Source organism: Oncorhynchus gorbuscha, linkage group LG13 (assembly GCF_021184085.1).
Source record: "Oncorhynchus gorbuscha isolate QuinsamMale2020 ecotype Even-year linkage group LG13, OgorEven_v1.0, whole genome shotgun sequence".
In the NCBI taxonomy this organism is placed as follows: Eukaryota; Metazoa; Chordata; class Actinopteri; order Salmoniformes; family Salmonidae; genus Oncorhynchus; species Oncorhynchus gorbuscha.
This window is the reverse complement of record NC_060185.1, coordinates 40,796,736-40,810,112: the sequence shown is the minus strand read 5'-3', so window position 1 is coordinate 40,810,112 and position 13,377 is coordinate 40,796,736. Positions and strand designations below refer to the sequence as shown.

The 13,377-nt window shown below is 40.6% G+C and overlaps 1 protein-coding gene across 8 annotated transcripts in view; it reads right to left on the bottom strand.

Moving 5' to 3' along the window:
• Positions 1-48: 48 nt before the first annotated feature.
• LOC123992872 (arf-GAP domain and FG repeat-containing protein 1-like) overlaps positions 49-13,377 on the bottom strand; it is a 43,774-nt gene continuing 30,445 nt past the window's right edge. For 7 of the 8 annotated variants that reach the window (XM_046294473.1, XM_046294472.1, XM_046294475.1 and 4 more), the window contains 7 exons: positions 12,571-12,760; positions 12,157-12,236; positions 3,097-3,198; positions 2,418-2,465; positions 1,404-1,556; positions 1,201-1,295; positions 49-1,074 (listed from right to left, as the gene is read on the bottom strand). In XM_046294473.1, coding sequence (XP_046150429.1) covers positions 1,015-1,074; positions 1,201-1,295; positions 1,404-1,556; positions 2,418-2,465; positions 3,097-3,198; positions 12,157-12,236; positions 12,571-12,760 — 728 coding nt within the window. In that variant the 3' untranslated portion in view covers positions 49-1,014. The remainder of the gene's footprint in view (positions 1,075-1,200; positions 1,296-1,403; positions 1,557-2,417; positions 2,466-3,096; positions 3,199-12,156; positions 12,237-12,570; positions 12,761-13,377) is intronic. The other variant, XM_046294474.1, reaches the window with a different exon arrangement.

Sequence of the window (13,377 nt, the reverse complement as noted above, 5' to 3'; positions counted from 1 at the left end):
AAATGGAGATGTACAGTGCAGCAATACAAAGACATGGTTTGGTCATTCTTTTTAGTTAAAATTCATTTTAATATATATACACATTAACTTAAATGTCTTTAACACCCAACATCAGTGGTATTCAGTCTATATTGTGGTAAACCACTTGGACAGCAGGACAGGCGAGAGCACAGGTGAGAGCCCATCCCCTTCCAGGTGGAGTCTCTGCCCTCGAGGCCAATCACAGAAGAGGAGAGGCTCCTCCCCCTCTTCTGTAACAAATTATGAAAGGCATGTTCACCTCTTATTCTCTGTAAAAATAGTCCTACCGATACCACGCTGTACAAACCGCTTTTGGTTCTTCTTTACAAATACAGTAACTCACAGTAGTCCTCTAAGATTTTCCAAGTAACAGTTCTGCCTTAAACTCATGTTAAAGATACAAATACTGATATGCACAGAGCTAATTTCCTCTAAGAAAAAGATATTTACAGAATTGCAGCATAATGAATGGGAATATTTTGCAATAACTTAGTATCGGCCAGTTTGAATATACTCAGCTCAGCTGAGGCCGGATCACAGGTTAGATGGAGGATGAGAGGAAACTCTGCCCCTTTAACACATTTACATGCGAGTCATTTAGCAGACCCTCTTATCCAGAGCAATTTACAGGAGGAGCTATTAGGGCTAAGTGCCTTGCTCAAGGGCACAGACAATATTTTTAACCTAGTCAGTTCAGTGATTCAAACCAGCAACCTTTCAGTTACTGGCCCAAAGCTCTTAACAGCTAGGCTTCCTGCCACCCCTAACACCACCCCCCCCCCTCCCTCTACACACCTTTACCTTGTTTTGTTTTATGTTGCCATGGACGGTGTCAGTTATGTCACTTAATACAAAATACCAGTTTTAGAAACATTGGGTTTGTCTTTTTTTCCCTTTTTTCACAAGCGTCTTGTGAAACAAAACAGTGCAAGAGGTGAGAGCGGTACACGCCAGTTGACAACACCCTAGTGGTGGAGTTCAGGTGGACCAGTGCTATAAGAAAGGATTCGTTGAAGAGCTTCCTGAGGGATAGTGTCCTGAAGGGGCGCCCGCCTGGAAGGACGACAAAGACAGAGAGAGAGAGAAAGGGGGCCATTAAATCACCACCAGTGAAACTAACACAAGTTTTATCAAATGGAGACTGTGGACACTTGGCTTTCAACCAATGGTCCCACTTACCAAGAAGGGGTTACTAGATACCCCGGGTGCAGCCATCGCCTGCCCAAAGGGGGTCGCCACAGCCTTGGCCTGACCATAGGCTGAAAACCCCCCTCCTGGTGGACCAGAGAAAGAGGTGAATTACTAAAGGTTTAAATGAAAAGGGGTACACTACACAAATTCATGCAAAGCACACATACACCCATGCAAACACCCCCACACACCGTTTGGTTGCTGGGGATAGGCCGGAGGCTGGGGGAAGGGGCCCTGGCCTGGGAAGGGCTGTTGGAAGGTCCCACTGAAGCTGGTGGGGAGGTTGTAGGTAGCAGCGTTCCTGAATCCGGCTGGCATGCTCATGGACCCTGTGCCAAACGTGGCTGCAAGATAGGCGGGAGAGGAGAGGACACTCAATCTCCACAATATCACATCAGTTACACAGATCTCACGCTACACGATCACTGCTAAGTGCTAACGCAGACCACAAAACATCTGAAGCACCCACCTAGTCTAGCTATAATCACACCTGACGCCAGGTTAACATTTGCACACAACCTGAACGAAAAAAAAACCTTTACTGAGCAGTGTACAATTAAACACAGAAACAAACACGGCAACAGCAGAAAAACTACTTTGTGACTAGAACGAGTCTCAGAGACTAGCTCTATCCATAACATAACCAGCATTAAAGTACACAGCATCTAGCACACAGTTACAGTACTACAGCACTCAGGGTATAAGCAATCTTAGCAAAGGCAGTGTACAGAATCCAGGAGGGTGAGAAACAATAAGAAGCTTACAGTCAAGATGTGCAGGTAAAGGAAACTCTTAAATGGTTATCTGGCAGTTTGATGTCCTTCCAACACCAGTTTACAACCTCAGAGCTCAGCTGGAGGACATACACACCGCCAACAGCTAAAGGCTGAAAATCTACAACTGTTATTTAGGCTATTTCTCTTGGCCAGCCGGGGGCAAGAAGGGGTAATCGGCGATGTCACATCACTACAGTCTGGGAGCGTTAGTGGGGGCGGGGGGGATTGGTGAGGGCATCAGGACCCCCACACTCACATATACGGTAGAAGTAGCACTGGGGTCAGAGGTCAGGGGACACAACACATGCAGTCGGCGAGACAGTCACAGGTTGCTCAGGGGAGCTCTAGGAAGCACTGCCACAGCCAAGACACAGGGAGGCAGAAAGGAGGGAGAAAAGGAGTGAGCTGGAAGAGGAGGAGGGAACCTACCAAAGTGGGCTGGAGGGTAACCCTGCCCATGCAGAGCCCCCAACAGGCCTGTCAAGCATCACAAGAGCAATCAGACAGAACCATCATAATTTGCACATAGACATACATACGCACACACCTTCACGCTTATAACAGAAACACTCAGTCACCAACTGTTACTACTTCGACTATATCCTCATTTAGCTACAGACTATTGTTAATGAATAATGCTGCTGTCTTGTAGCAGCCAAGCCCCAGGCAAAATACTTACTTTAAGATGAATACAATTAGATGAAGTGAAGGCATCTGGTTCATAACCTCATTATTCCCTCTAATGACCATGACCACTGTGACCATGAGTCCTCTTACAGGGTTTCAGGTGGTCAATCATCCTCCGTAAAAAGTCATCTAAGAATATGGACTTGTGAGATGTCAGTTGACTGCTAGGCTATTCTTTGACATTTGCTACCAATAAAATATTTTACATGATCACCTGCTTCAGTTCATTTGTGATATTTTAGCATGACTTTGGAATATAGCTGCCATCTGTGAAACATGTTTTTCTTCCGCACTACTACTAGTAGGGTTAGTACATAGTATAGAATTTTAGTAAGTAGTAGGCAAGAATGATTTCGGGTAAAGCCTATGTCTTTAGTTTCAAGTACATTGGGTATGCAAAACATCCGTGGCGTGTCCCCACCTGCTGCTGCCATAGCCGCTGCTCTCCCGTTGCTCTGGAAGGGGTTGGTGGTGGCTATCTCCGGGGCAACCGCTGCAGCAGCAAAGGGGTTTGTTGACGGACCTGGCAGAAGGAAAGAGGAGACATCAAACTCATATCAGTTCATCTCTGAGTAGCTAAGTGTCTACTTCAGGTCTGTAGAAATGTACGGTCCAATTCTAATCTACCCCCTTCTCCCCAAAGTGTGGAATCGGTCTGCGATGGAAAATGTGTATTTTGTGTATATGATCATATGTTTAGCACAAGGCTGCTTTTGTAATAACCTGAAGTGATACAATGTCTCAGTTAAGGTCAAAAGCCTTGTGTTGTATACATCAGTCACATACAAGAACCAACCACGCTTATGACTTGTTTGTGTAGCAGTATAAAAGGACTGAAAGTGAACCTCCCCTTCAGAGTTTTCATCAAGCTTGGATTGAGTTTGTGAACCTCTCAAGCAGTGATATGAAAGATTTATTGTTTTTACTTAAGAGTCCTCAGTGGTGAATTTCCACGACACAGGATGTTTGATCTCGATGTGATCCTTCAGTAAGGGTCTGCGAGGGAACACCGGTGGCACATTCTTTGAACGGCGTAAAGGGATTTTCCTGTCTCACTAAAAGAGGACGAGGACCCACCCGGACCAGACCTCCACTGTGGGACGCGTCCGGGAGGAAACAACATCCACGAAACCTAGGACAACTCAACGGATTTCAATAAAGTACATTTAAATGAAGTAATACATTTGTTTAAGAAGGGATCTAAGTTATAAGAGAGAACTAGGAAAAGGTTCGGTGAACCTTGTTTATAACGTTATATAGGTATTCACACAGAATGCCTAAGGAAGTTCTGTGTGAACTTCGTTTGAATATGTAAACAACAAGAAGCGGGAAATAGCGTCTCGAGTCTGTGTGTGCGTGTGTCTGAATGAATACCTAATTAGGTTCTGTGGATTGAACATTATATAGGGATTCTGTGTGGATGCCTAAGCAAGTTGTGTGTGAACTGTACAAAGTTCTGTGTGGACTTGGATTGATATCATTATATATGGATTCTGTCCACCACCACCGGCCATCTGATCTAGAGGTGCAGAGGCATTGACAGGAGAACCATTGAAAAGTTTGAGAAGGAAGTAGCTGAGATGGGTAAGGGCTCATTGATGCCCCCGGACACTGAGATTCAAGAACATGATCACGGTTACCCCTCAGGCTGACTTTGCCGTGCTGATCGTTGCTGGTGGTATGGATGTGAATACCACCAGCAATAAGAAAGTTGTGTGTGAACTGAAAGAAGTTCTGTGTGGACCTCGATTGATAATGTTATATAGGGATTCTGAGTGAATACCTAAGCAAGTTCTGTGTGATGTGTGAATGAAGAAAATGAGAAAATATTTAAGTGTGGTGTGTGTGAAGACATGAAAGGGGAGATTACTATTACCAAATATATATCTTTTAAAGGGGTGATTCAGCTTAATATTACATAAAGAATGTTGCTTCCATCAATGTAATGGTCTTCATTTCTAATCCCCCATATCTTTTTTTGGTAAATATATATATATATCCATATACATACACGTATGCATACATATATACATACCTATGTAGATATACATACTTTCAGAATATACCTTTATTATTCCCCGTAAACCCTACCACCCTTACCCCAATTGGAGTAAACTAATAAACAATAACATTTAGGCTTCAACCTTCGGTTTAAACATCTTATACAGCTTTTACAGACACAATCTATTTTACAATAGTTATATTTTGTTTGTTTTTAGTCCCGCCTCTGTTTCTGGATGTCCATCCATTTTGATTTCTATTTGTAACTGTGCTATTTCACAACATTTCTGAGCCTATATACATTTTACAGACCCCGTATCTTTTACATTGGTTATCTTATAGTCCCACCCTTCAGCTCCATTCAACCCCTCCTATCCATCTCTTAACACCATCCATTTTGGAATTCTATTTGCCATATATATTTTTCAACTGTGCTGTGATGCTTCACAAAAGTACTGAACCTTTCTATTCTCATAGCTTCTATAGATTGTAAATTAAAAACAAACATTCTTGCTAAAATAATTATTATATTACTAATCGATTGACTATGCCTTTTCAAATCACCCAGTATTTCTATCTGCAGCGTTAGTTTTACGCAAATGTTGCAATTCCTCAACCATTCCTGGACCTGTGACCAAAAACGAGCTACATATGGACATTACCAAAATAAATTATCTAATGTCTCTGCCTCCTCACATCAAAATCTGCAGAGCTGGGAAGATTGTACCCCCATATATATAACATTATATTGGTTGCAAGAATATTGTATAGTAATTTAAATTGAAAAATGCAAAGTTTTGAATACGTCGTTGTGTTGCTTATCAATTCATAAACCATGTGCCATGGAATGGGTACATCGAAAATCTCTTCCCAACCATTTTGCAATTTATATGGCACAGCTGTCAGTTTTTTGGTATATGTTTATATTTATCACACTTTTCTTTAACCATTTATATTCTTTAATGCAGGGCCGACATACAAGTTCCTTGTTTTTTTCCCCTTCTACTTGCCTCTTCCATTTTTGTGGTAATGCTGCAATTAGTTGGTTGTAGTATTGGGTAGAGCAGGCATTTCCATATGTCTGTGTTAGCTGCATGTGTGACAACTTCACCAGTCCTATTTGTGATAACATTCACAAAAATTATACATAAATGTTTTTTTTTTAATCAATTAGTATATTTGAGTTTAACCACAATATTTGTTGTATTATTTGTTCTGTCTTTTCAAGTGGATTAAACTGAAATTGCAATCAACATTTTAAGGTGTGCTTAAAAAAATAACGATATTTTGGAGATGATTTCCTTTCAAACAACTGAAAGTGAGCAGTTGTGATCTGAATAAAGGGAAAAAGGCCATTTTTGAACATAGGATGAGACATTCCTACCAATTTACTAGAGAACCAGTTTGGATATAAGTATAACTTTTGTATGACTGATGCCTTTTAGTGAGAGGTCTAATGCTTTAATATTTAATCATTTCTGCCCTCCGAATTAATATTAGTTATATAAATAGGCCCATTTAACTTTGTCTGGCTTGCCATTCCAAATCAAATTGAATATTTTTTGTTCATATAATTTAAAAAGCATGTCACTAGGTGTAGGAAAAACCATAAGCAAATAGGTAGACTGTGATATGACTAAAGAGTTAATCCGGGTTATTTTTCCACAAATAGACAGGTATTTTCCTTTCCATGGTAGCAAGATCTTATCTATTTTTCCTAACTTTCTATAAACATTTATTGGAGTGAGATAATTTCTTTCTTTTGGGGTTTGTATACAGAGTATGTCCACATCTTCGTCAGACCACTTAATTGGTACACTACACGGTAATGTAAAATTTGCATTTTTTAATGATCCAATACGTAATATCTTATCATAATTTGGTTTTAATCCAAGAGAGGATAACAAAAGTATCTAGATACTATATGAGGCAGTGGAGAGATTCTAATTGTGGTTTTAAAAGGAAACATGAATCATCAGCGTACAATGACACCTTAGGTTTTAAACTACGGATTTCTAATACCTTAATATTATTGTTTGATCTAATTTTAACAGCTAACATGTTGATGGCAATAACAAATAGATATGCCGATAGTGGACAACCTTGTTTTACTCCTCTAGATAGTATAAAACTTTGAGATGTAGCCATTATTTACTATTTCTCAGCTAGGGTTACTATACATAACTTTAACCCATTTTATAAGAGATTACCCAAAATGTAAATATTTTAGGCATTTATATATAAACTCCAGTCGTACTTTATCAAAAGCCTTTTCAAAATCAGGTATGAAAACCAGGCCTGGTGTCCCCGATACTTCAAAGTATTCTATCGTTTCCAGTACTTGTCTTAAATTATCTCCAATGTCTCATCCATGTAAAAAACCTGTCTGATTAGGATGAATAATAGCTGACAATACATTTTAAAATTTTATGTGTCAAGCATTTTGCTAGGATTTTTGCATCACAACACTGAAGTGTAAGAGGCCTCCAATTTTTTTAATGGACTGGATCTTTATATATACCACTTGGGTCCCGTTTCAGTAATAATGATATAAGACATTCTTGTTGCGTGTCCGATAATCTACTATTTATATAGGAGTGGTTAAAACAGGCTAATAATGGTCCTTTGAGTATATCCAAAAATGTTTTGTATACTTCCACTGGTATGCCCTCCAGCCCTGGAGTTTTCCCAGCCTTAAAGGCTTTAATTGCATCAAGAAGTTCCTCCTCTTTAATTTGGCCTTCACATGAGTCTTTATGTACAGATGTTAATTTTATATTATTATTAGGACAAAAATCCATACATTTAGCTTCGGTTAGTGGAGATGGAGGAGACTGAAATGAAAACATATTCTTAAAGTACTTTACTTCCTCTCTCAAAATATCATTCGGGGAATCGTGCGTGACTCCATCATTTGTAACAAGTTTCAATAAAACATTTTTGGTAGCATCTCTATATTGAAGATAGAAAAATAACTTGATGCATTTTCCCCCATATTCCATCCAGTTCGCTTTATTTTTATAATAAATTACACTGGATATACACTTGAATAAGTTCCTCCATTTCTTTTTCCTCTAACTTATTCTGTGCCTCGATGGTACAGTTTTTATTGCTATCTAACTGTACTGTTAGTCCTTAAATTTCCTTTGTTAATATGGACTCAATGATCTAAATTGCTTTTGTTTTATAGATGAGTACTGAATTGGGTTCTGCTGTTATCAAGTAATGAAAACGTCAGTTATAAATTCTTCTGTCCTAGTTCTAAACAATTTATCATCTAGTAGGCTTTGATTAAATTTCCAATATCCCCGCCCGCGTGGAATTCTGTAAGAGTAATATATATGCCAATTATGTGATGATCCGACTGCATTCTGTCCCCTATCAACACTTTTTAAACTTTTGGTGCTAGAGAGAATGGCATAAGAAAGTAGTCAAGATGACTATCCTGATTAAGCCTCCACCATGTATAGCTCACTAGGTCAGGATATTGAAACCGCCATATATCCACTAATTCCAATATATCATTGACATTCCTGATTTCCTTCAGTGCCTGAGGGTGATAGTTTGTGTGATTTCCTTTCCGGTTCATGGAAGTATTTAAGACTGTATTAAAATCTCCCACCATAATAATAGAGTCTAGTGTTTCTTGTAGAGTTGATAAATTCTTATATATATTTTCAAAGAAGCTTGGATCATCATTATTTTGACCGTATGGGTTAATAAGCTATATCTGGTTAGTGTCCAATAACATATTTAAAAGAATCCATCTACCCTGATGATCTGTTTCAACAATTGGCACATTTGGATCAAAATTACTGTTAATTAAAACCCCTTTTGAATTTCTTTGCCTGTGGGAGAAATATATTTCGACCCCCAGTCCTTTTCCCACAGAACTTCATCTAAAATTGTTGAATGAGTTTCATGTAAAAAATATATATTTTATTCCTTCTCTTTTGGCCAGGTAAATACTGATAGTCTTTTCTTATTGTCTGCTAAGCCATCACAATTGTAACTGGCTATACTTATTTCACCACTTACCATTATGAGACAACTTTCGATTCTATTTATCAAAATATATGTTTGTAAATGTACCATTACAAAGTAACATGATAATTGAGTGTCTATATAGCTGTACCATAATATTTGTATTGCTACTAAGTAAACCTCCAATTGGTCCCCACTATTCCACCCGCTAAAAGCCCTTATCCCGAGTTGGGTTGTCATCCCATTATATATAAATAATTGAGTCTGAAGTACAGGGAAAGAAAAGGAAAAGAACAGACTCAATGAGAACAGACTCACTTAATGGTGTCGAATGACCTCAGGCCTCACCAGAAAGTCAGGACAGATCACCCTCGCAAGAAAGGCTAGATACATTGGGTGAGATTTAAGTATAATATGTAAATGCTGGTAAATATGAAGAAATGCATTGCTATTGTTATGTTTGTTTCGTTTTTCTCACCAGATTGGGTGTGCTGTATGTTCGGGATTTCTCCCTAAGGGTTAGTCCTCTAACTCCCTGACCCTGTAATTCTGCGGCGAGGTTCCCAATATATTAGGGGACTATAAGCCAATTTGCAAAATGGCTTCAATAGTGTGTTGTTATTCTCTTGGACATTTGTCTTAGAAATGTGTATCAAGAATATTGGGAATATAATAATTTGTCATACAGTGAATAGTTGTCTGGATTTCCTGAATCAGTAATGCCCTAAACTGTTGTTCTGGTCTGCCCTCCGGTGACCATAGATGGTATATAGATGCATGGAAGGGACAATTTGACCGAGAACAGTGAGCCTCACCCCCTCTAAACAGCTGAAGTAATGGCGACAATGCTGTTCACTATGGCCCTGTCCTTCTATCTGAGACCCGAGTCCGAGCCAGCAACATGTGTACAGATTCCAGTCAACGCTATCAACTGCCTTCTCTCTCAGGAGTGCAGCATGAGTCCGGAGACCGTCCACGTGGAGTGAGCATGGAGAGAGATCACGTCCAAACTTCTCTCATGCTGCTGGTGCACTAGTCGGAAAATGGACAAGACAGAATGGACCATAAAGGGCGGTGGTGGCGGCGGCTCAGGTGAGAGATTGGTCTGCTTGGGAAAATGAGATTATTCCCCAGATATTGAAATCAGGACATTAGCAAGGGCCATCCACTTTGACAGGTATGAGTTAAATGTGTAACATTGGGAGGATGAACTGTAAAGCTATCTGAAGAAGAAAATTAAGAAACGGCAGAAGAATGAGTGCCGGGAGAGAGGGGGGTGGTCAACCGTGCCCGTAGTTGATTTAAGGTTGCCCAAAATTGTTAATTTGGGGTATCAGGTTGATTGTGAGGGGTCTGCACACTGCGAAATGTATAGTAATTTAGTCAAAAAAATGCATTGAGATACCGATGCCACTCGCGACAGTGTAAGACCGGGACAAATGGGGGCTGTGATGAGAAAAGTTAAAGCTATAAATGTATGAATATAATGTATGTCATCGTTATATATATGTCACCGTCTGTAAATGTACATTCTGCCAGTGTCTGTGCTAAATTGGGGGTCTTAAATTTGAGTGATAGACTCAACATGAAGAACGGGCTGGATAATTGATCAATAGTTCTAATTACAATTTGGAAAGGAAAGGGAGGAGAGCGAGAGCGAGAGCGAGAGAGAGAGAGAGAGAGAGAGAGAGAGAGAGAGAGATGCCCCTAAACTGTGCGGAGAGCACAAAGTGAGGGGAGGGTGCATTGCTCATCCTGCAGATGGTTTCCAAAACTAATTCAATATTTCTAAGAATCCAGTGAGTCTAGGGAGTCTAGGGAGTGTTCCTCTCAGAGAAACCTTATCTTTTTGTGTCCTCCGAGAGGGAGCTTATCAGAAAACCCACTAGATTAGCTTGGTCTAAACATAATTGGGACATTGATAGTAGGGGCTTTGTGGTCCATGCCCCAACCTCATTGTTATCAAGGGTGGTGTGAAATGATTAAACATGTATTCCCTCTCTTCCTGTTCAAGTCAATATTTATTCTAGGCAGCGTGAAATATGTGACTGATCCTTGTTGCAGATGAGGGACTGTTGGAAACTGACTAATTGACTTGAGCAAGTTCTAGTATGTTTATAACTATATAAGTGGCCTAGCAGTAGTGATTCATGCGTTATAGGTTAGATGGAATGATCTATGTGCAAATGTATGTGTGGCCGGAGGCAAAGTACAAAAGGTGGGCCTGTCTCAGACAGAATGTTTCCATAAGGGTGAGATAGGAGTCACATGATAGATCTAATGTGAACTATTTCCCTATAACACTGTCTTATAGCATCACTGTTTTATATCATTATATTCCCTCAATATGTTTTTCCTCATTATATTCACTTATGAACATATTAGTCTCAGAAATAGCTCTTTGTGTATGAGAAGGATAATTATCCAGTGGACAGCGGCATGCGGCCGGAATGTGCACCTCCTGATCTCAAGGCTTCTCCTGACTGATTAGAAGACCGGGGGATGTGTGGAGGAGTACAAAGGTCCTGGACTTGGGCTGGGACGATAACACCACCTGACTAGCCATGAAGATTCATTGTACATCCTAGGCTCAGGATAGGGGAGGGCTTGTTTTGGAAAAACAATTCTACTAGTTGACTGCACTTTGCCCGAAAAAAGCGACGAAGTGAGGGTGATATAGAGTGGGAACACCTCTCGTAAAACCTGCAGCCTGACGAGGAAGTCTGAGTAAAAGCATGAGCAGGTGTTTTTAGAGCTTTCATTTTAGTGGACCCCAGCAGAACAGAATCCCAAAGGTATAATAGTCAGGCTATAATGGAGAGTGGGAATTGTCATGTAATCAAACATCGGTTTTTGCCATATATGATTATGCCTAGCTTAAAGCATTACTAATATTTGTCATATTTTGTGTTTCCTTTTTCTTTTCAAGTATGTTGCTGTCTTAGGAACCCGAAGGAAGAAGAGAAAGTCAAAAGCTCCAGCTGAAATGTCATTATCAGAAACCGCTAGAAGCTACTCTGGCAATGTAGATAGCGAGTGGGAGGTGACAGCTTGGCTGTCAACTTTGTTTGGATCATAGTCTGTGAACCTTGCAAAATAGGCTATGTTGGGAATATTTGTCCTTGCGTGCGTGTGATAACATTGGAGAACTTACATAAATTAAAATGTGTAATGAAGCATGTATCTAACTGTATGAAGCAAAGGTCTTAAGGTAAACCTTTCTACTGCAATGGTTTTACAAGTGTAAGCAATAAAGATTGCTTCATTTACTTTGACTTGGAGTCCTTAGTGGTGAATTTCCATGATAGTTCACTCCCCCCTCAGATCGAAAAGTAATGGACGCAAGTTAGTGAGTTAAATATGAATAAAACTCCCTATAGTCCACACTTACATCTATCCAATATTTTTAAACCCAAGGGGTGAGTGAACTAGTGTAGTGCACACTGAAGGGGAAAGGGTAGGGATGAAAGAAAACACACAGAGTGATGTAACTCACCTCCAAAACCCTGGGGCATGCTGGACATACATTGTTGTGCTTGGGCTGATGAGACTCCTGTCACAGTGCCAAACATCCCCCTGGGACACAACACAACACTGGCGTTAGAGTGACCCCATGGACTCACCGTGACAGAGGCTGTGTACCAAATGACAGCCTATTACCTACATGATTAATAGCAGTGGTGCTAAAAGCAGTGCACTTTTAGAGAATAGGGTGCAATTTGGGATCCAACTAGAGAGAGGTGAGGGCTGAGTATCATTTTAAAAAATAGATCTACTTGTTCGTACCAAGAAGTTCGCCTTATATAATAACAAAGATGTGAATGTAAGAAAGACAGACAGAAGGAACTCAAGGCATAGACTAGACGGTAATGGGAAGAGGGTGAATTCATCTGATGGTGTGTTCTCGTACCCTTGAGAAGTGCTGATGGTATTGTAGACGCTGGTGGCGGGGGCTGACGAGCCGAACACGTTGTCCAGCTCGGCCAGCGCGGCGTAGCGGTCTGCCGCCGACGTACCCGTCAGCTGACTTTGGGGGTGACGCAGTCCTGCCGACGACACCGGGGGGAGAGAGCCTGGAACCCCGCTAGGGACACTACCTCCTGAAAAAACATACAGGCTGGTTCACAACACAGGAGCGAGGGAGGGTACTTATTAGTAACTCCATTCGTCTCCCACCCACGACAGCGAGAGCAACACATCATGCCAACACAAAGGAGACCTGCTCCACACTCAAGCAACGTCACCATCTTCACAACAAGCTGTGATCTAGTTATTGTAGCTGTTATTTGTATGAACGAACGAACGTGATCTAGAAGTCAGAAATGGAATGCTGGAAGCGACTGGACCATAGTCCTCAAGGTGCAGGTCAGAATATAAATCAAAGCTCTAAGGTACCCCAGTGCTAAGAAAGGTTTTTCCACACAGAGGAAACGATGTGTGACGATTCCCACTCTCCCTTAGCCTGACTCTATACCTTTGGGATTCTGTTCTGCTGGGGTCCACTAAAATGAAGGCTCTAAAAACACCTACTCATGCTTTTACTCAGACTTCCTATTCAGGCTGCAGGTTTTACGAGAGGTGTTCCCACGCATATCACCCTCACTTCACCTCTGTTTTCAGGCAAAGTGTTGTCAACTAGTAGAATTATTGTTTTCAAAAACAAGATACCCCAGTGCTAAGAAAAGTTTTTTTTTCACACAGAGGTAACCATAGTAAT